This window comes from Aotus nancymaae, unplaced genomic scaffold (genome assembly GCF_030222135.1).
Source record: "Aotus nancymaae isolate 86718 unplaced genomic scaffold, 86718_ANA_hifiasm-v0.15.2.pri h1tg000022l_1, whole genome shotgun sequence".
In the NCBI taxonomy this organism is placed as follows: Eukaryota; Metazoa; Chordata; class Mammalia; order Primates; family Aotidae; genus Aotus; species Aotus nancymaae.
The window spans coordinates 20,828,815-20,853,175 of NW_026988435.1; the positions used below are offsets into that span (position 1 = coordinate 20,828,815).

The 24,361-nt window shown below is 32.4% G+C and overlaps 1 protein-coding gene across 2 annotated transcripts in view; it reads left to right on the plus strand.

The window, feature by feature from the left end:
- USP25 (ubiquitin specific peptidase 25) overlaps positions 1-24,361 on the plus strand; it is a 138,126-nt gene that overhangs the window by 83,383 nt on the left and 30,382 nt on the right. For both annotated transcript variants that reach the window (XM_021671977.2, XM_021671980.2), the window contains exons 11-18: positions 4,758-4,885; positions 5,553-5,648; positions 6,764-6,925; positions 7,536-7,762; positions 10,792-10,862; positions 11,656-11,884; positions 13,245-13,445; positions 21,187-21,329. In XM_021671977.2, the coding sequence (XP_021527652.1) occupies positions 4,758-4,885; positions 5,553-5,648; positions 6,764-6,925; positions 7,536-7,762; positions 10,792-10,862; positions 11,656-11,884; positions 13,245-13,445; positions 21,187-21,329 (1,257 nt within the window). The remainder of the gene's footprint in view (positions 1-4,757; positions 4,886-5,552; positions 5,649-6,763; positions 6,926-7,535; positions 7,763-10,791; positions 10,863-11,655; positions 11,885-13,244; positions 13,446-21,186; positions 21,330-24,361) is intronic.

The window sequence follows — 24,361 nt, forward strand, 5'->3', positions numbered from 1 at the left end:
TTCTCAAGGAAGAAATAATTTTTATAAAATATTGTTAACTTACATGTCTACCTCCACTAGTTTCTTTCTTTCCACCCATCTCTGTTTCTTTATCCATCTCTGTAGCTATATCTGTTTAGCCATTCATCCATTCATTTATCTGTCAGGGAGTCTTAGTCTTGGCACTTTAACAGTAAGCAAAGGACATATCATGTGCTGCCCAATCAGATATTGTTAAGCAATTGCTGATAGTTGTCTAGCTGTTAAGCTCCATGAATGAGAGTAGGGGCCTTTATCTGGGTCAGTCATTACTATATCCCTACTGGTAGTATAGTAAATGCATACATAATATTTATTGAATGAATGAATGAAATGTCTTAGTGCTTATCAAACAAGTTTCTGAGGTCTTTATTACTGAATAGGTGCTTAATAAATATTAAGTGATGTCTCTGTGTTTATCTAAAAGGAGACTTTGTTCTTGTGTTTTTCAGAATATATTGCTTTTATTTAAATTTTAATTTTTTTTCCTTAAAGATGCAGTTAACCCTTTCCTGTTTCAGGTGCACACTCATGTTTTTCTCTTCCCCTGCACACATAAACAAATGAAAATATGCTTTTCTTGTTAAGAGGAAGAGATGTATTTGAAGTAGTCTTTCTCTCTACTTCATGGATCATCTATTTCAGTGATTCTCCATAGAGAATAGCCATACTTCAGAGTTATCAAAGTAGAGTCTAGGAGAGGGATGTGGTATATGGACACAAGAGCTGCACAACTAATTCTGATATAAACCTCTAAATAAGAATGTGTAAATTCAGCTATTTTATTGCCTGGGAAACAGGTCTCTAAAGACTGTGACTTTAATAATATCCCACAATTGGGATAAGAAAGCAGGCTCCTTAAAATTTGATCTGTTTGCTGTTAAATAAAAGGATGATTGGGGTAGGAGGGCAGGGGTGGCATGTTTTTTATATTGTCAGAGTAGCCGAAATACACTATGGTTTATTGGTAGATAATCTTTCTCACATATTCCCAGCTTTTAAAAATTGTTTATTCTACATGGAATCAAAATTTCATTGTTTATATAAAATGTCTTATATTTTTTTCCCATCTTATTATTGGTTTTATACTCTGAATGCCTCTATGCTGCAATATAAATGTTCTGCCTAGGTTTTTCTCATTTAGCCTAGGGAATATAATGATTTGTGATCTTTTATATATTTAGCAGTTTCTAATCAATCTTCACAGTAGCAAATTTGGTTATTGGTGATTCCTGTTACCAGTTTTCTTTCTAAATTTGCTGGAGACTATAGTTTAAATAATAATTCAGCTTGGTTTAAGAGACTATCACTGACTAAAATATAATATCACTTTAAAAAAAAATAACATATTTAAATTATAGTCTTACTGTGTCCTTCAGAAAAACTATACTTGAATCTCTAAAAACCAGTAAGTAACATTATAGGCTGTTACCAGATTGGCGTAATCCCTGATAACAATAGCTTTTTCTGTACTCTATTATTTACTAAAAATTGTTTATTTTATTTTGGCCCAGAAAACATCTCATTTGCTGAAATAGCTGTGGCCAACTAATATAGGAAGACCCCCAGTCTTCCACGTTAAAACAGCCAATTGGCTATAAGAGTTTAAATTTAGGGGTTGATATACTGAGAGACAACTAAATAAGTTAAAAATGATTATATCCAAAATAACTACTTACAAAATCTTTTTTAAATGATACAGTTTAAATTTTAATTAAATGGTATACAATTTGTAGATGAGTCCGACTCTCCAGGAAACATGGAGATATTTTTTTGATTGTCTACTGTAGGAAAAAAATTTCAGGTAGTAAATACTTCACTTGTGGTGTGAGTATTCACTCCTACCAATATGTACTGTGTGTTCTTTTAGACTATTGATATGCACATGTCAGTATTTGCATATGTCCATACTGCCCTGAGAGTTGCATTTTTCACTTAGCAGTATATCATGAACAAGTATATAGATTTACGTCAGTGTTTTTAAAAACTACAGTGTCACGTAGTGTATATTTATTAAATTAAATTGATTTAATTCTCCTGTAAGGCAGTAATGAAGAGAAACAATTATTTTGAGGACTGTCTTGCTATAAATATCCTTGAGCACTTCAAAATGAAATATAGTTAGAAGTAGAATCTTTGGGTCACAGGCATACTCATTTAGATGTGTTGGTACTGCCAAATTTCCCTTCACAAACTTGTACCAAGTTATATTAAAGTTCTAGAAGGAGTTTTTATAAAGCTTTAAAAGCAAAATTAGAGAAACAATATTGACATGTACCATATTAGACATCTGTAGAGGTTATATGCTGAACTTATCTTTTAAAATGACGAATGAGTTAAGGCAATTAAATGTCTGGAGCCTAAGTTTTGAAATGGAATGAAAAGTTTTTGCTTCTTTTTGCTTCTTGTGCATAGTTTACATCCTGGCTTGGTGTGGTATTCTGTGGTGAATTTGAAGTGATAGGTGTGTTTTTTATGTTTATTTTTTTCCTCTGCATTTGTGTAATCCTCTCAAAAGCAAGGTATCTTCTACACTTTAAGAGGAAAACCAGCTATTAAAACTCATAAAAATGACATATTCTTTAGGAACTATTTTTGTTAACAGGTGAGATTTCTAGAATTGTGATGAATTTAGAAGCACTCATGCTGCCAATACTGTTTGTGTAAGTTCTTTATTCACTAACTGCAGAAATCTGTTCCTCCTGTAGTTTCATTATATAGTAAAATAATAATAATATGTTTAGAGATACAGAGAATGACCTCTGTCTCACAAGCATGGCATACTAGTTAGATTATAGAGAAGTAAATGTAGTTTTTTGTTGAATGGAAATAAGATTTTTTTTAAAGAAAAATTTCTCATGTTTTATATTATTTAAAATTCAAATTATGTACTGCTGTACTACAATCCAGATATTACAGAGCTAGACATACCATTAATATTTTAAAACATGAATTTACAGAATGTCTGGTTATCTCATCTTGTCCCCATCAGCTTTAGAATGAGAAAGTGAAATCCTTCCACTCTTGTAGTAGGAAAAACCTGCCATCGCTGATAGAGGAAAATGCATTCATAACAGAGACATATTACATAACATTTTTGAACATCCTTTTGTAAGGTATGGAAGCTATTTATATTTCCTGGACTTTTCATGGTCTACAGAAAAGTACACCCCAATTTGGGTCATTTCATTTCTTGTGGCCATTGTAGATTTCCATGAATTAAAATATGTAACTATTTAATTTTAATGGTGACATTTAAAGTATTGCAGTAAAATATGAAAGTGATAGTTTTTGAAATCTACTTTCTTGTTTGAGTATCATAAAATGGAACAGAGAATATTATCCTAAAGAATCAAAAGTGTTCTTTGTGATATGTCTGGGGTAATGTTTTAATTCTTAATAATTTTATATGTGGATTAGAACTAACTCAAAAATTCTTGCCAGTTCCATGAGATCAAAATGAGTAAGCAAACTTTGCTCATCCAATTTTAAAACTTGAGATGTTTCTGATATTTTTCATAACTTTATTTAATCAAACATTTCAGGTATTATCCATATAAAACAAATTCCTTAAACCTTAGCTTTCAGTAAAAGATAACCATCCAACTCAGGAAATCTCAATTCAAGTAATCATCAGCATTTTGAGAGAGAAATAGTATTGAATACCATTTGCTTTTATTTGCTTTAGAGAAAAGTAGCAACTTTCCAGATCTTCGTCAAATTCAGTTTGCCAGGTGTGTGCCATTCTTGCTTTTTTGGATGTTCAAATTTAAATTTAGTATACTTTTAACTTATTGACAGATGTGTGGTGGCATTTTGTGGCACTTGAAATTATCACACACAATAGCATATGCAGCAATTTCGCATATTGCACATTTTATATAAGCACTTCAGAAATATACTTCTGTTATTTGTTGATTTACGAGTTTGTTACCTTTTCTTTCTCTTTAAATACATATGTTTATGTATAACTTGAGGTTGTATATGAAAATAATTTTCTTTTAAAAATGTTGAATTTCATGCTTAATTGAACAATTGCCAAAGCATATATGGGGATTAGGAGCTGGGTTTAGGGGAAGGAAATTATAGCTATACTCATTATCATAATTTGGCTCATAGCAATGAGACATTCAGTTCTTTAAATGCTAGTTATTGTGAAAGATTTTAAATAAATTAAGTATTAACTTTTTGTTAGCCATACGTCCTTTTCATAAGTTAGTATAGAATCCAGCAGATGAGCTAAAGTTAAAACAGGAAAACACCATTTTTTCATTTTTAGTATGAGAGTTGTGATGATTTATAATGTAATTATTTTTTTAAATTTAAGTACAACCTCTTACAATTTACTTTGTCACAGGAGATTATGATGCTATGGTTAAGTACCATTCAACATCATATTGAAGACAGAAGAGTTGAGCTACTAAGTCATGATTTTAACCAGTGTCTTTTTCTTTAGTCTAGAAATTCTAATGTAAAGAATTATTTTCAAAGGACACTTGTGAGATTTCTTTTTTTACTGATCGTGTATTACATCCACTCTTGGAATTTTCAAGAGATGTGGAAAACTTTTAGAAAGAGGTTGAGTTTTAACTAAATTGTGTATCCAATTACTTGTCAGATCAGGTCAGCATTGTGGTGATATGAATACAAATGTCATTGCCCACATCCTATGCCTAAGATTGCAATGAAGAAAACAAAGGTGATATTAAAGTTTTTGTTATTGTTTTATTTCCTTTCAGCATTGGTTTACTGAATTACCACCTGTGTTAACATTTGAATTGTCAAGATTTGAATTTAATCAGGCATTGGGAAGACCAGAAAAAATTCACAACAAATTAGAATTTCCCCAAGTTTTGTATTTGGACAGGTATGGTTTGGTATACTACGTGACTTAGTTTAAAACAGTTTAGTAACTGAGAAAATATTGTTAGGAGGAAAATTCTGCGTAATTTTCTTAGAATTAATTTTTACTTTTGCATAAAATGTCTAATACGATTTGTCAAGGTAAATGAAGTTTACTTTGTATTAGAAAAGTATAGTTGTTGGGAATAATGTTATAAGAAATTTAAAAGTTAGATTAATTTTGTAATCTTAAAAATCAGAATTTAAAAAAATATCATTTTGTATTATCTACCTTATATCTTACACAATTTTGAATGAATTGATGCTTTGTGGTGATGGCTACACTTAATATTGTATCTACTTTTTTTTTCCTTTGAGATGGAGGCTTGCTCAAGCTGCCCAGGCTTGACTCACTGCAACCACCGTCTCTCGGGTTCAAGTGATACTCCGTCTCAGCCTCTTGAGAAGCTGGGATTACAGGCACCCGCCATCATGCCCGGCTAATTTTTGTATTTTAGTAGAGACAGGGTTTCACTATGTTGGCAGATTGGTTTTGAACTCCTGACCTCAGGTGATCTGCCCGCCTCGGCCTCCCAAAGTGCTAGGATTACAGGCGCGAGCCACCGCGCCTGGCCATGTTGTATCTACTTGTATTATATTTGGAAATGCTAATGATTGCCTTTTTCTGATAGATACATGCACAGAAACAGAGAAATAACGAGAATTAAGAGGGAAGAAATCAAGAGACTGAAAGATTACCTCACAGTGTTACAACAAAGGCTAGAAAGGTATTTTAACTTTTATGAAGTTAGGAGATAATTATCAAAAACCATGTATTTGGTGACTAGATTTTTAATTATAAATTTGCTTTTAGTGATTTATAATTTTAGAAGTAGATAATATTGTGTGAATAGTTCTGAGTTTTGTTTGAAACTAAAAATCTATAATTGACTTTAAAAAATTATTCTAGTGGTTAAAATTAAATATTTCATTGTCAACAGGTAATGTTTGAACTACTAAAAATAGATACAAAGTTAAAGGAATATAGTTTTGACCTTTTTTTTTGCATGAAACTAAAGATTACTCTTGAGATTTCCATTAAAATGAATGGTACCTGAGTTTTTCTCCTTAAAACAGGATACAAACTCAGCTGCCTACCAGGCCTTCTCAGCAGCTTCATAAAGGAGGAAATTGTCAGGTGTAAAATGGTATGTGCAGGGAGCCTAGATGAATGCCATCCCGTACCAGTGGATGGTGCCATGTATGAGTGTAGCCTCACTGTTGTCTAGTGATTTGGATTATTTCTAAAAGAAGTCAGAATCTAGAATGAGAAATGTTCTACAGGCCAGACAGAAGTTTAGAGGCTGAAATGTCACTTAAGTCATTTTAGTTTGCAACCTCGGATGTACTCTGTATTCACCTATTTTAGGAATTTACAAATTAGTAGTGTAAAACCTCTTATATCAAATAATATATCATATTTAATGATTTTTATTCTTAAGTACCAGTAATTATATTGAAAAATGATTAGTGATAAAAGATAGGATAGTATATGTCGCCGTCTTGATAATGAGACCAGATGCCAGACCTAAAAATAAAAACAGTCTCAGGAGATATCAGTTTTCATCTTCCTATTGAGTTACAATTTAGAACAGCATTTACAAATTGTAACAGTATACACTTACATTCAGTCTCAATCAGCCTTGGTTTCCTGTCTTTGGAGAACGTTTAATATGTTTTCCATAAATGTATATTCGGTTTTACCATCTTCATTTTAAAGCAAATGAATTTTGCTGAGGAAGTTTTATTGAAGTTACTGTATCATGTTTATAATAATAATTAATAAAAACCCAAATATGCTGTATACAGAAATAAAAGCATTTGTACATTTTATGATTGACAGATATTTAAGCTATGGTTCCGGTCCCAAACGATTCCCCTTGGTAGATGTTCTTCAGTATGCATTGGAATTTGCCTCAAGTAAACCTGTTTGCACTTCTCCTGTTGATGATATTGATGCTAGTTCCCCACCTAGTGGTTCCATACCATCACAGACATTACCAAGGTAAAAAGTAATCTTGATGCAAGAGACAGTTTTGTTATCTTTATTACATAATGAGGACTGCTGCCTTTAAAGATAGTTTTTGTAAAATGTATGCTTTAATTTACTTTAGTGAACTCTTAAGAATATATTCACTTAGAAGATTCTGTATCCTCTGGGAGTTTTCTTATTTCAGTGGATTTTATGGCTATGGATTAAAATTTTAATCACATTTGCTCAGAATTATAGTTTAGAATGTTTTGGTATGTATTTATATAAGATTCGCCATTTTATGATCCATAAAAATAGTACTGTCAAATTAGAATTTGCTTCTGTAATGTAAGCTGATAAGCAAGGGAAAATTCTCATAATACCATGCATAAGATTTTGTAGTTTTTAAAAAATAAATATGAGTAAGATGTTTTTACTCTAAAGCTACAACTTCATCCTAAAATAATTTAGTTCTTACTGATTAAAAATCTCATTAGGTTATTAGATCAATCTACATAATTCTTTGTTAAGAGTTTTTCTTTTGAATTATAAGCCAATTTAATACTTTTGATCTGGCATGCTCTTTGTCGGGAGCTTCAGTTTGAAAGGTTGATAACAAATACTCTGTGCTTTAAAAATACAGCACCACAGAACAACAGGGAGCCCCATCTTCAGAACTGCCAAGCACATCACCTTCATCAGTTGCTGCCATTTCATCGAGATCAGTAATACACAAACCATTCACTCAGTCCCGGATACCTCCAGATTTGCCCATGCATCCGGCACCAAGGCACATAACAGAAGAAGAACTTTCTGTGCTGGAAAGTTGTTTACATCGCTGGAGGACAGAAATAGAAAATGACACCAGAGGTAAGAAGCATCTCATAGCATGGTTACTGTCACTTCAGATGGGTATGTATAATGTTAATATTGAGAAGGGAAATCACACCTGGATTTTATATTTAAATATAGTCATTTTTCTCTTCTAGAAAGGATGTTATATAAGATAAACTAGACTGGCTCCCCATTTTTATAATCTCAATGTCAGGTTCACAAGGACCAAAAGATTTTCTCCGGATTGCTTAGCTGATTAATGACATAGCAGATGGCCTGATTTTCTAGTTTACTGCCCGGAATTTATATCAAACTGGTATTGATAGCTACTCCATTGGAGAAATGTCATACAGCATCATTGTTTGTACATATCAATTAGATACTTAATCTAAGTTTGAACTGAGAGTTCCAGTGATAAAATATTTTCTTTAGGCTTAAGAATTAAAAATGTGGATTTTAATTTTTAACCTACTCTAACAGATTTCTAAATATCTATGATCCCATTACTAGTCTGTAACAGTTTTTACTGGCATGCAGCAAAATAAGAAAAATAAGGACAGTGCTCTGGGTGGGGGGTGTGTGTGTGTGTTTTGTTAAGTTGCCATCTGTCCTTTCTTGGACGGAACTCTCTTTTATTTTTTTCTATTTTTTCTTTTTTCAGAATAAGTTATTCTGAACTTTTCTGTCTTCTACTTTGCTGCTGTTAAAGTGTACTTTAAAATAATGGATTATGGTAGATTTTATTACATTTTCTTTTCTTACATATGAAAATATAATTCCCTATTATCATTCCCCAATTTTATGCCAGTTTATTGCTTTATTTAAAAAATGAGGAACTATTTATGTGACATGATAGGAATTATATTGAACAATATTGATTGTTGTACTTTAAATGACCGACTTAACTCTTTATAGACAATATTTGGAAAAGAACGGCCCTAATTTTAATAAGAAGTACATAGGATATGATGATGACTAACAGCATTAGTAGCTGTCAAGACTTTTTAGTATTTTTCAAATAAGAGGGAATTTTAAAAAATATTTGAACTCATTTACAAACATTAATCAAGCATATAATGTTGATGAAACACTATGTTAGGTATTGGATAATTTTCTATTCATCATGGCTGATTGCTTTTAAAAGATTACATTCAGGGGGTAGAAGCTAGGAAATTTTTGTCACCTAAGTAGTGGCATTGAGGGAGGGAAGAAGTGAATATAGTTAAAATTCTCTTTGGAGACCACTGACTGATGGGAGTCATTGGCTAGAGGTAAGAGAGAGGGAGGAATCAAGTGATTCTCTTAGTTCATTATGGGATGAATAACCAAAGAGAAATTATTTTGGAAAAAAGGTAAACCAGTGGGATAAGAAGTTCCCACTCAGGGAAGGAAAGAGAAATATGAGTTCTCTTTTGGCCATTTTAAGTTTGAAGAGCTTGAGGGACATTCATGTGATAAGGTTTTTATATTTAATACTATCGACCCAGAAAGAAGGTTTTCCTCAGGAAATTTGTTTTCTTTGTTTCATTCCTATTGATATTAGCAGTTAGCATTATTTTGTAAACTATTGTGTAATATTCCAACACATGGGTATGATATAATTCATTTAATTTCCATATTAATATTCACTAAATAGTGCTGATCTTCTGCATATATATTTATACACTTCCATAAGTAGGATATATGATAAATTCTTTTTTTAAAACGTTTATTTTATGTTTAGGGGTACATGTGCAGGTTTGTTAAAAAGGTAAATTACATGTCTTGGGGGTTTGGTGTAAGATTATTTCATCATGCAGGTAATAAGCATAGTACCCAATAGTTACTTTTTCAGTCCTTACCCTCCTCCCACCCTCCACCCTAATGTAGGCCCCAATGTCTATTATTTCTTTATGTCTACTATTTCTGCTTCAGAGTATGTATATTTTAAATGTTGACGACTGTTTTAAAATTGTAACTCCAAAACATTAAGACAATTTGCATTCCCACAGTGTAAGAAAGCCTGCTGTCAGTATCATCCCTAGCCCTGGACACTTTTTAGTAGTTTTTTATAGTTGAAAAATGGTATTTTAGTGTTTTGATTTGTATTCCCTTCATTATGAGTGAAGTTGGATATTTATATTTTTCTGTAAATTTGTTTGTGACATTTGCCCATTTTTAAAATATTAAGCCATTTGTCTTTTTCTTATTGCTTAATAGAAAGTTTAATGTATTACTAATATTAGCCCTTTGCCTGTAGTATAATGTATGCTACAGATAATATTTTGCCAGTGTTCTGTTTGATTTTCTTTATGTTGGTGGTGTTTTGTTATTACAATGTACATTTTTTAAAGTGTTGGGCAGTGAGGATCTTATCTTTTCCTGTAAGGTTACTGGATTTTCTGACAGGCTTAGACAGGTCCTTCCCTACTCTGAAGTTTGCTTATATTTTTTTTATGGTTTTTCAAGGTTTCTTCCTGATTGGTTCAGCAGCTTCACAATATAATGTGGTTACACTATAACCATTTCCTTACTGACAGATATTAGGTTATCTTGTTTTTAAAAATTACGGACAGTATGACTGTGAACATCCCTACTTCTGAACAATTTTGTAGGATTATTTTCTATTAGAAGTAGAAATAATTGACTTGAGAGTGCCATAATTTTATTCTCACTGGTGATTATTGTCGATTTTTATTCAGTTACATGTGTGTATAAGATATGTGGTTAACATATTTTACTTTGTTCTTAAGTTCACCTATTTTATAGAAGTATGTAAGGAAGCTTAGCTCTCATTTTCATTGAAACTCACCTTTATAGATTTGAACAAATTTCACTTTTATTGGCTCTGTACATTTTCTAGAGCATATTTATTTTTTAACTATGCATTTGTATTGTGTGTTTTATTAAGAATAACTATAGTTCATTTTGTACAGATTTCAGATAGTAATGTTTTTTAAGAAAACTTTTAGGAAATTTTTTCTATTCTTCTATCATGTTTGTAGGAAAACCATTTGTCCTTATCTTATAAGTCTCAGTAGAAACACATTTGATGTTAATCGTTAAATGACACCTTATATCCTTAGATTTGCAGGAAAGCATATCCAGAATCCATCGAACAATTGAACTAATGTACTCGGACAAATCTATGATACAAGTAAGTGAAATTGTGAGGTAGTAATCATTGTCAAAATTATTTACATATATTTTAATTTACCTTTACATTATTTATCTTAATCTAATTTTTCTTTACATGTTTTCTTTTAAAATGTTGGTAAATCTTATTGTAAAATAATAAGGGCATGCAGTATGTACAATGTGACAGTTCATCTGAATGGGGAAATTTTAAAACAAATTTATAACAAAATCTATGACAAGTTTTCCTCATTCAATTGTATTCTCACACCATGTGTGTTGTGTACCCTTCTTAGTATTTTACAGTAAAATTTACCAAAATTTTTCAAAAGACTATAGCATTTTTAAAAAGTCTTGTGGGAGAAAAATCTATGGTTGTTAAAGGATATTAAGATTTGGGAAGAAACTTTAGGACTCTGTTACATTTTAACTTCTGGTGTATCTTGTGTAATCTATTTTGTTAACCATCAGTTTAGAATTCTAAAGATTTAGACACATTGTATAGTACTGTTAACTATAAGTTCTTTATTCAAAAGAAACAATCCAATGTACAATAAATACTTTTAGTTTTTCAAAAATCAGCTTTAATCTGTATACCTATCAACTTTACATATCTTTAGCTTATTTAGATTCCGTCTTTTTAAAGTTTTGTAGTTTAGTTTCTTCACAATTTTAATCCCAGACAGTTCTCCCTCATTTAAAAAAAGAAAAATGCTCCTATGGTTTTCTCCAAACAGGTTGTTTGTGGGTTTCATGAAATGTGGTACAGTAGCCTACATAATTGTATTTTAACTCTTCTTTTTTTTCACATTTAGGTTCCTTATCGATTACATGCTGTTTTAGTTCATGAAGGCCAAGCTAATGCTGGGCACTACTGGGCATATATTTTTGATCATCGTGAGAGCAGGTGGATGAAGTACAATGATATTGCTGTGACAAAATCATCATGGGAAGAGCTAGTGAGGGACTCATTTGGTGGTTATAGAAATGCCAGTGCATACTGTTTAATGTACATAAATGATAAGGCACAGTTCTTAATACAAGGTAAGAACATATAGGGTGGTTATATATTTTTAAATAGTCATAAAAGTGACTGGTCTGTGGTATGATTAGTTATGCTTAGGAAATGCTACTGCATTTGATGAGACTGAATTGAAAAGTAACATCAGCAGGGCTAAGAATTGGCATGTATTTTGTATTCAAGGTTAACTATTAAAGGTAAATATGACATTTTTTGTTCTTGCTAAAAACACTTAAATGACTGTTTCACACATTGACTCATATTTAACTCCTTAGCCTAACATATATGGCCTCTGTTCTTGGCCTCTGATTATCTCCCCACCTTCACTGATCTCCATTGTTCATTTTGAATTTATATACTTTACTGAACTTCTTGCTGTATCTGCTCATTTCAAACCATTTCACACATTTATATCTGTATGTTCTTATATATTTTATTTTTTGCTAGTAATTCTTTTGCCTAATTCTTGTGTATCTGTCAAGATTGAATTCAGGTATCATTTTCCCTGCAAACTATTTCTTTATCTGCCAGAAAGTACCTTTCCTTATGCTCTCCTAGCACTTGTCTACTGGGCATTTACTGTTGTGTACTGAAATTGTGTCACGACTTATTTTGCACATTTCTCTCTCATCTGCTCAAAGCCAGAGACAATGTCACACTGTGTCTGAGTCTCTTTATTTCTGATATTCTGATATATGCTTTGCATATAGAAAACAGTAAAGGTTGATTGAAACTGATAAAAATTATCTCTTTGTATTTAGTCATTTGGCAAAATCAGCTAGGCAATCCACTTCTTATTGAAGAAATAAAGTTTATTTTTTTGTGTGTGTAGTAGAAGTTGAGTAATTCTTCTAAATGCTCTTTATGTAGTGTTTTTAAAATCTTGCTATATTGGTTTTCATAATTGCCTATTTAAGTCTATACTTAATTTCTTCATATGACAAAGAATTTTAGTTTTATTTTGAGCTAATAAGGTTAACATGGTTATGAGTTGTTTACATTTTGTGAAAAGTTTTACTTTTTGAGTAATCAAACATCTGGTATTTCCCAATAATGGCAAACGTAGTACTACATCATTGTTAGAGTAGCAAAAAAAAATTGGTTTTGTATTTTCTCTCCTTTCTACTCTTCAGATAAAAAGAAAAAATCAGAGACCATTACCTGTGATGGATTATTAGATATTTTTATCATTGTTTTCTGAGCACTTGTTTGAGTTTTAAAAAGTCTTTAATTTGCTAAACAGTAGTAATTCTTAAGTAATACTGATTGGTTAAGTGGTAATAATTCATAGTTTAAATCCTATTTGAAATGCCAGCTGTTTTGAGCTTTGCATTTTCCCTTTAATTCTTAATTTTATACTAGTTTTTGAAATATGATTTGCAGAGGAGTTTAATAAAGAAACTGGGCAGCCCCTTGTTGGTATAGAAACATTACCACCAGATTTGAGAGATTTTGTTGAGGAAGACAACCAACGATTTGAAAAAGAACTAGAAGAATGGGATGCACAACTTGCACAGAAAGCTTTGCAGGAAAAGCTTTTAGCATCTCAGAAATTGAGAGAGTCAGAGACTTCCGTGACAACAGGTTTGTCCATTTTTATTAAGTTGTATTTGATTATCAATATTATTATATTATTGTTATGCTAGATATGCTCATTAGAAAAAAGGTTTAACTATCTTAAAGTGTGAAGAAATCAGTGGAAATCATCTCAAATTCCATCACTCAGATTATCACAGTTAGCAGTTTACCCCTTTGCCATACACCACTGTGTACATTAATATGTTTTTCAAGATAAATAATTCTGTTTACTTTTTCTCTACTACCCTGCCTATGTTTTGTGGGCTTAAATTTTCTTGGCAAGTAGCAGAGAAAATTGTGAAATCAGCAAGAAACCCAAACCAATTCACTAAAGCTGTCGAGAGTAGTAATTTCAAAGATGACCAAAATAATATTACTGGTATATTCATATATACTTTGTGTATTAGTGAAATACCACCATTAATAACTATTTGATTTTTTTCAGAATACTTAAGAGAAAATTGACCAAAGGTATTTAGTGTATCACAAGTAAAAAAGTATATAGGCTTGTAAAACAAAGACATAAATGCATAAACATAAATATTTGAAAACACTATTCTTAAATGAACTGTTAGCTGATGATGTCAATAAAATAAGTCAAAGTAAACACTGTATAAGAATTAAGAAAATAGTTTCTAGTAAAATTGAAAATATATTGTCTTTTTTTTTTTTAAAAGATTAATCATCAGTGAGTTGCAAATATGTTTTAGGGCAACATGTTTTTTGGTATAGAAAATGCTATTTCTCGGTACAAGTTGGGGTAATGAGAAATTAGGTCCATATACTTTTCTCAAACTCATTTGTCTCTTTTTATAACTTCTAGTGGATGTTACTGAATAACCTCTTTTTCTTTTTGCAAGAGCTACGTGTTTTGTTTTTTAAGGAAGCAGTTCCAGTTTTTGTTGTTTTAGTTTCATCTTTTGCAGACAGAGATTTCCTTGCAGCATTACCTGGTTGGGTTTCAGCATTATCACTTGAACTTTAGAAGAAATTACTACTTCAATAGAAGATTGTTTTACAGTACTACAATGTAGTATTGTGACTGATGCAGGCATGCACAAATCTGACCAGATATGTAACTTGTTTTTATGTAGCTCAAATAGTTGTCATTGATTTTGATCCTGAGAGGCAGATAATTCAGCATTTTTAAAAAAGATAATGGTATGACACCAACATTTTGATATTCCAGTGTTACAGAGAATACCACCATTATAGTGGCTGGTGAGCTCTACCATTATGAAGGACTGCATATTATTCCCCCACATGTAAAGGGCTATTATATAGAACAGGTGAAGCTATGTGGGTCCACAACAATGTAGTTTTTAGTAGATAATCAAGAGGTACCTAAGCTCAAATCACAGGGTAATAACTGTATTATACTTTCTTTTTTAAAACTTTTCTGTCCCTTTGTAATTTCCTGCTTTGCGTTCTGTACATATTCTTTCCAAATCACTCCTCAGAACCTGTCCCAAGATGGAGCTGCTATATTATTCTTCCCTTAACATTTACTTATTCCTATCACATGTGACTATTCTTGTTATTAGTAGGAGGAAGGGGCTGCATAATTTGGTATAAGCAGTATATTACCTAAGCTCCCAGACACAGGTGAATCATCCATTTATTGATTGAGCTTCAGTTTTCTTGGCTCACCTATATTTTGTGATATCAAAATATTAAGTTTTATTATCCTTCCCCTCTTCATCTTGTCTGTTTCTTGTAAGTCTCTCCAAATTTACAGTTAACATATTTATTTCTGCTTTGTCAAAGTAATACATATTTCCAACTAATATTCCTGTTTGATAAGGACTAGCTGTGCCCCATCCCCATTTTACATTTGTCATCTTTTTTTCTTTTTCTGTAAAAAGGCCTTGTCTGTATACCTACATCCATTTTCATGATCAGTACATCTAATTATACACTTTACAGGGTATTTTGTAATTTTTTTAAAATGTAATACTAGGTATCAGATATATATTTTCATGTCTCTTTATCATGTAAAATAAACTTGAACAGAATGTTGATATATATCTGGGAGGAACCAGAATAACTAAAAGAGATGGAAATGGTCAATTCCTATTCGTAGATAACTGTTAAAATTATCTTCCAGTGTGGGTTTTTAGAAAGCAGTAGAAATACTACCTCTGTAGGAAACATTGTGTCCTCTATAGACTTGATGGATATATGCACTTGATTTGAGTTAGTAGAAATAGAATGTGCCAAGTCCATAAATTTATTGAGTGAGATTGTTATTTAAAAGTTTGGTTTCTATTAGTATATTATCTTTGAGATTATATTAAGACATTTGTCCTCTGTTCCAGGATAGTTTCACATATCAAAATTAAACAAGGCTAATATTTCATTAGAACCATTTATTACTTATTATTAATAGAGGAATTTTATTTTAATGCCCATACCATCTATTTCTGATTCTTCTCATAGTTTTCAAAGTAAGTAGTTTAATTTGTTGTAATAATTCCAGGATCTCAAAGCAAACCTGTATTTTAAACTCTCAGGTGTTCACTATTATTATGAGTGACTAGTGGAAGTAATAAAAGGAAATCTTGTTAATAAAATCCAACAGAATGATTTTTGTTAAGATTTCTGGCCAGCCATTCTTTGCTATGAATGTATGCATCAGAATTACTAGGAGGATTTTTTTTCTGAGTATGAACAACACACCCTACCTAAGACCACTTAAGACATACTGGAATCAAAATTTCTGGAGAAAGGATCTGATATGGTCCTATCTTAAAGAGATCTTCAGATAATTCTAAGGTATACTTCTGGTTAAGCAGTATTACTCCAGGCTGAATTTATAAAACAAATTATTCTGGAGAGAAGAGCGTTGTCTGAGTTACTATTTTACTTACGTTACTCTTGCCTTATCCAAGAAGTATCTGAAGTCCTTACAACATAGCACACCCAGATTTTTTTAAAAATAAGGAAACACTAGTTAAGATTGGTATGAAATGTGTTACATAAGGTTTTATAAATTTGTCTAGAGGCAGAAGGTAGAGTTGGCTCTGGGACTTTGCTACAAACACTGTCTACAAGTTAAAAATATGTTGAAGTTCCAGGAGAGTACAGTTGGATCCTGAGAATAAGACCTGGTAGAAAGAACAATATCTTCAGTGTTCTCAGGTTCCTTGAAAGCAGGAAGCAGGAAGCAGGAACTGGGTAATACTCTTTTTTTTTTTTTTTTTTGGAGACAGTTTCGCTTTATCACCCAGCATGGAGTACAGTGGCAGGATCTTGGCTCACTGCAACCTCTACCTCCCGGGTTAAAGCTATTCTTGTGCCTCAGCCTCCTGAGTAGCTGAGACTACAGGCGTATATCACCACATTGGGCTTTTTTTTCTTTCTTTCTTTTTTTTTTTTCGTATTTTAGTGGAGTTGAGGTTTCACCATGTTGACCAGGCTAGCCTTGAACTTGAACTCCTGAGCTCGGGCAGTCCGCCTGCCTTGGCCTCCCAAAGTGCTAAGGTTACAGGCATGAGCTACTACCACACCAGGCCTGGTGGTATTCTTATTTATATCTCTAGTGTCTAGTATAATAAATGACATATGGTGGATGTTTCTTGAAAGTTTTCTATTTATAAATTAAATTCATTCCCTATGGAGATTCCAGTAGTGAATTTACTGTGTGATCCTCAGTGTAGGAGAACACACAATTTTAAAGTAGAAACAAAATAGTCACACATGAAGGAAGCGGGCCAAGTATGTGTAGTGAGGATGTACCTCTTTGTTCTGGATAAATTTATAGTTTGATTCTGGTTTCTAAACCTCTCTTCCCTGCATCCCTCAGATTTTCTTTGGAATGGAGCCCAGGAATCTGAAGTTTCAAAAGCTCCACCACTGATTCTATGCAATCACCTTATCATGGCGCTTTGTAGGCTCTTATAGGGTATCGTGGACTTTTAAATACATTTCTAGAAATGGATGGACTGTATATCTCTCAATCAGTCCCCTTTAAACCTTTTTCAATGTGGATGTAATAAGTATGACTTAGTTAACAAGTACTTCTGAAAGATATCAGAGCTGCTGGTATTATTTTTATAGTTAAGAGCAGATCCTTACTCCTTAATAGAAAGCCAATTGGTAAAGTTGATCTTAAAATATTGAAGACCATAACCAGGAAATATGCATACCTAAACCACTCCCAAACCTCCTTAATCCCTGATTTTAATATGAAGATGGACAAAAGGAGCAGGCTCAGAGTTCCCTCAGGATGTTGAGTCGTCTTCTATAACAGCTAGAGAAGCATGGCTGGAAAATCCCTTTTGTGGAGGCCAGTCATTTGAAAATCCTAGAGAAAAAAATGGATGACTTGAAAAGAAAATCCATAGAAAAAAATGGATGACTTGAGAGAGACTTTAGGAGTAAGGATATTATTTACCTCCCTAGAGAACGGGTTATTCATGGTGAAATGAGTGCATTAAAAAAAAATTTTTTTTTTGTTTCCAGTCTCCCAGAGTTTCAAACCATTGTGTGTGTTCACCTACTTGTGACTAAAACGCCACTAGTTCCCTATATACATAGGGAAAACCCTGGAGAAAATTGTCCTGTCTGACATTTAGCCAGTTAGGGAATTTATAGCTGTAGGCCACTAGGGATGATGTTTTTAATAGGGTTAGAGGATGAACAACAATTGTATTATACGGTAAAAGCAAAACTTTTTGTTCTGCTGTTGTTCCTAACAAAGAAACAGAAATAGCTAAAGTAGATGGTAGGGTATCAGTTGTGTGAGCCTTTCATACAGAACAACACAGTATAACCAGTACATGTTATGTTGATATAGAGAGTAATTCTTTTTGTTTAAAAATATGGGTAGGTAGGTAAAGTCTGGAAATAACGTATTAGAAATTTTAATAGTGCTTATCTCTGAGTAATGCAAAGAGCTTTTCATTTTCCTCATTTTTTCTTGTTTGTTCTATAAACATTTTCTTTAGTGTAATAAAATGAAGACAAAACTTCTTTTTTGTCTTCTTTGAGGATTTTTTTTATAAGGATTTTATTTTACAATCTGATTCCCTTGTAATTCTTCCAAGCCTACTTCCCTGTGAGTAGCCTATATTTTATCTACACCAGATTAATCCCCATTTCTCTTGCATGTAGGAAATTTTCCTGTCATTATGGCATTGCTCATGAAGTATCCTTCATCTTTAAAAATGTTTGTCATCAGTGCTCATTAATTTTTGCATATTCTTTAAGATCTTCCTCATATCCCAGAGTCTTTATGAATTTCTCTGAGAGCACTTCTGTAGCAGCTATTATCTTTTTCCTCTTAATTCTCACCTCACTACCAGTTGTATTATGTTCTTCTCTATTGTCCTTACATTTTAGCTTGCCTTCCAATGTAGAGACTCATACATAGCAGGGATTTTATGAATCTTTGATCAGACCTTACAATGTGCTATTCCTTCTTTACAATGTGCTATTCCTTCTGCCTAGAATCTTTTCTGTTCTTTCTCCAAGATAATCCTCTACAAATTCATCTAGACTTACTAAGTTAGCACCTCTCCTAGTAAGTGTTTCTTAACAGGCAGCATTATCTCAAGTGTGTGTATTGGGTCCACAGTGCTTTTATAAAAACTTGTGTGTAACTTTTATTGCATTTATCACATTGTATATTAATAGAATGTATATTAGATTTTACTGAGAGATTCTTAAAATGCGTGACATATGTAATTTTTTTTTTTTTTACATTTTTAATGCCTAATACAATACTGAATATAGCACAGGTTCAATAAACATGTTGGGAAGGCAATTTGAATTTTTTGTTTCCCATCTCCCAGGATGTCAAACTGTTGTAGGTTCAACTATCATGGCAACAAAACCACTTACATAAGTTCCCTGGGAGGTATATAGATAGGGCAAACCCTAGAGAAAATTTTTCTGTATGACATTTAGCCAGAAGCATTCACTGTTATTCATAAGGTTTTTGCACTCAAACTCTTTTATGGAAGAAAACCTTGGCCCTGGTGACATAAGGTGGATTTTACTTTTGTTGATCAGATGAAATTACTCTTGCTGCTAAAGACCAATTTTACAAAGATTCTAGGTTTCAATGGGTTATTAGGCCAGTGTCAAACCAGATGGATTTATTGGTCCTCATTGCTTTAAGTTTGCATCCAGTTATTAACCATTGACATTACCTACTGTGGTGAAGAGAGGAAGCGTGGCAAACACCGGGACAAGTTTTATCAACAAGGAGTTTCTCTCTGTTAAAGCCCTAAAGAAACTGGCATAAGCTACATATCATGAAATCTTCCAGAAGCAGAATTACTGATAAGCTGACGGTAGCCAAACGTTTTCTTTATCTATTACTCATGGGCACTGAAAGGCTGTTGCAGTCCAAAATCAGGAAATTATTTAATGAGAACATTAAATTTCTTTTAACTTCTCTCCTTCCTTTTTTTTACACATTGTAAGCATTATCACCTCTAGTTTTCCTTATCATATAGTCAGTTGTACCTCCATCAACTTAGTTAACTCATGTCACAAACTTGGTATGTTCATGTGTAGTCTCCACACTTTTGTGTCCAAAATCTAGCCAATTTTGTGTCCCTCTGCTGCTGTCTCTGCTATCGGAAAGCATATTCATTTCTTTTTCATACTGCTGTACTGCCTTCTACTACCTTCACTGACCTCTAGTTTTATTTTCCTCTCTTAATTCATTCTTCACAATATCCTCAGAATAATTTTTAAAAAACTTGCTATGTTGCCATTGTCTTAAAAAAGTACTCACTTCCAGTTGCCTGATTTAAAGTCTGTTAGTGCTTTTGTCCCTACCTGCATCATTTCTTGCCATATCTCCACTTTTGTACTATAATCCAGTCATATTATTCTTTTTTGAATCTAGCCCATGTTGACTGCATGGACTCTTCATTCTTCCACCTGGCAAAGCAGCACATTCATCCTTCATTTTATAGGTCACTTTCTGATTTCTCACAATCTAAATTGCTCACATCACTTCATTGTTATTTTAGTCCTAGAATGTGTTATATTGTCAAAATTTATATGTATGATTATTTGGTTAGTGATATTCTCCACAGATGATTGAAAGCTTCATGGAGGCAGAGACTGGCTGCTTTGTCAGAGACTTACTGAGAGACACCCTTTAGGTCATGTCATGTAGAGCTCATTTAGTCTAGGAAACACCTAGTGGGATGTTCGTTGTACATCTGGAACTCAAAAGATGGGTAGGAGAAGTCATGAATTTTTATTGGTACTAGTTTGCCACGCTGTGAATACTTTTCCTCTGATAACACTCAGCTACCAGAGGCAAGTTCAGAAAAGATGGAAGGTTAGGTTCATTCAGGGTTAGAATTTTGTCAGGAAGTGTGAAAGAGGATACTGTGGCCAGAGAAAAATAGCTCCTGTGCACTGTGTGGAAAGTCAGCCCAGGATTGCTGTTCAGACCAAATTCTTCTTTTGGTAAAGTGCTGACAATTTTCCAAAATAAACTTTTGGTATTTCTCATGGCAGAAAAATTTACTGTGAATTCCTTACCATAAACTATAATGAGGGCTTTCCTTAATAATTGTTGAAGTACTCTTAGTTCTTGGTTTTTGTTTTTTAATAAATTCTGGAAGAAGTGCAATACATGGAAGGATATATTTTACTTTAAATAGAAGACTAAGATTGGTTCTTATATAACTTCAGATATAGAAATGAATAAAAGATTTATCTTAGTATAGACTTTATGATTTATATTAGATATACAATTGATTCTTTTCTCATGAAGCGCAAGCAGCAGGAGACCCAGAATATCTAGAGCAGCCATCAAGAAGTGATTTCTCAAAGCACGTGAAAGAAGAGACTATTCGAGTAATTACCAAAGCGTCACATGAGCATGAAGATAAAAGTCCTGAAACAATTTTGCAGTCGGTAAGAACTTTTCTTTTGGCTCTCTGAACATAGCCATGTTCATGACATTTCCTCCACTATAGTGGAGAGAGACATGTCTGGGAGTCAGGAGATACAGGGCCCGGTAATGGCCCAACATGGGCATTATCAGTGACCATGGGCAAGTCATCTGATGCTCAGACTGGGATTTCCTGTATTTTTAAAGACACTTTTCTCTTAAGTTTCTGTCTTTCTGTTAGATAATTGTAATGAATCATAATCATAGATTAAAATGGCCATTTGATTTGGAACTTAAAAAGAGAAGTGTAAAATTTACCAGTATTTTTCCTGTCTCACTCATTCCTCCATCTGTAATCTGATTACAATGGAATATTTGGGAATTTTAAGATACATTTGTCGTAATTTCATGAAATGTGTTTAACAATAAAACTACTAGATACCGATACTATGGGTTAGAATATTATTAGAAGGATAAATATGATATTGCAAAACTGTTAATGAATATTTCAAGAATGTCCCTATGCAAAAATGTAATTATTAGTCTAATGAATTGTAGTTTTCAAATACGTTTTTTTATAACAGTAAATTGAGGATGTTGGTATTATACTATGTTATCAATGAATATGACATTCTGAGGGAAGCTATTTCAAGAATTTGTTACTATTAAACCTTTCAGTTCCTGTAGTCATTTATCTTTTATTAGTGAGCATAAGCAGCTCTAATGCAGATTTTATGGTAGCTCCTTTTAATATTTGAAGATTTGCCTCAAGAACTGGAGAGTACCACATATAATTTTACAACACATAATTTTCTGCTTAGTCAGGGAATTCAATGCCAGCAATAACCTGCTAATTGCAATGAGGCCTTGAATGTATAATAAGACTTCCTTCAGCTAAAATGTTCAAGAGATACGGTACTCTTTTATTTTTGTTTTGATGAACTAAATAACAAAATATTATTTTTTGTTTGAAACATTTTGAAAATGTATTAACATCATCTTCTTAAAAATGTATTAATTTAAATAGATACTCTTTGGTGATTCTAAATTTTGCCAATGCCTTGGAAGCTTTAAATGAATTTGATATGAACATCAGTAACTTGAAAGCTTTTCATGGAAAATGCTTTGTTTAGTGGATCTGGGATGTCTGATTCTTGGGTGATGGTAAGAGGAAAACCTAGCAGAAGAGAAACAATAGAGGAGTAGGTACAAGGGGGAACAGTTTTGCCTGACAAAGAAATTGCATTTGCAAGTCCTCTGCTAATTAGAACTTTTATTTGTTAAAGCCTAAATTATGATTAATGTGTCACTTTTTAAGATGGTGTTAGAAAATCAAAAGCATTACTTAGCTTAATTTAGAATCATGATTTTAAGTTTGGCAGATCATATAGAATTTAAATTTGCGGAAATTTTGATTGCGCAGCTTCCTAATATGGATATAATCTTATAAGGTAGCAACCTACTACCCCGTCTTTACTTCAGAAAGGAGGATGACAGGGAGATAATAGGATAGACAAATACACTATTTGTCTGTTTATTTCATTGTTATCTGGAGTGTCTGGAGTGTCATACACAGTTTAGCCTCATTGTGTGTATAAATCCTGAAGCAAATCTAAGAATTCAGTAACCGTAGCTGTCAGAAGCAGCCTGTGATTCTTGATCTTACTGTCATTTGCTTAGCATCATGGTAAATGCTTCATAGGTGTTTTCTCATTTAAACTTAGCGTACATTAAAAGATAAATTGCACAGGTGAAAAATATCTTCAGACTTTGGGATTAAACATTTCTGGGTTTTAGAATGTTAGTTTTACTTATTATTAACGTAAACTTGAACAAATTGCTTAATTTCTCTAGATAGCACTCAGTTTTCTTTTGCATAAAATGTAAGTAATTGTAGGATTCGTCGAGAGCATTATTTGTAAGTGCTTGGTATGGCATGTAGTAGGCACTGAGTATCTGTTGGTTTCCTTCTGTTACTTCAGTCCTAACCACTTTCCAAAAATAAAATATATTAAATTCAACCTTAGTATAAGAAGAATTCCCTGGAAAGCTTAGAACCATGGAAATTAGAGTTTCCAAATGTTTAGGCCCCTTGCTTTTTAGAAAAATGTCTTTAATTTTAAATGGAATAGTTTAGAATATTTTCAAAATACAGAAAAGTAGACCCTGAGAGTCATGCATAGTTCGATCACTACTTAAAGTTAATTATTGTAAATATGTTGGTATTTTTTTCACTCTTATTTTCATATGTAGATTTAGGATTTATTTTTATAGTTGCATACAAAATTTTGTCTTGCCTCCTTTTAATCACTTACCCTTTGTAACCATTTCCTCATGTTATAAACTCAGTAAAAACAATTAATGGCTATTAGTCCATTGAATAATTAACTTCTTGTTTATGTACCTCCTCCTCCATTGTATATTTGTTTCTGCTTTTACATTATAAATAGGGTGCTAGAAATAAAAACTTTTTTCATATTTCAGGTTATTTCCTTAGAATAGATTTCCCATTGAATTACTAGGATAAAAGGTAAAGGCATATTAATGTGGCCATCGGCTTACAGTTATATAGCATTTTAGCCACCCTTCTTATGAGACCACTTTTTAAAAAGTCATATAGTTAATGGATTTCAGGCAATTCATAAAAATCTTTGTATTTTAATTATTTTTGCAATGTATTAGCTGAGAAACTTGTTTTTAACTCTTTTTAAATTTAGCCTTTATTAATGTATTCATATAAGACCTGAAAATAGTAGAAGAAGATAAGTAAACATACATTTTACTTCAGTGAGCCCTTAAATTCTTTATATGAAAAAATTTTATGGTACTTTGGGATATCTAAATTTGATGAATGATACTACAGAATTATTATATGTAGCAAAGTTTCTTCCCTTTTTCAACTTTTACCCATGTATTTAATCAGCATTATGCTGTTGAAACTCTTCAGTAATAACTGACAAGGCTTATAAAACATTTATTTTTCCTGAGTGCAGTTTTTTTCCCCCAAAGGGAATGTGTTTTATAAGGATTAGTATTCTATGTAATAACCATTTGC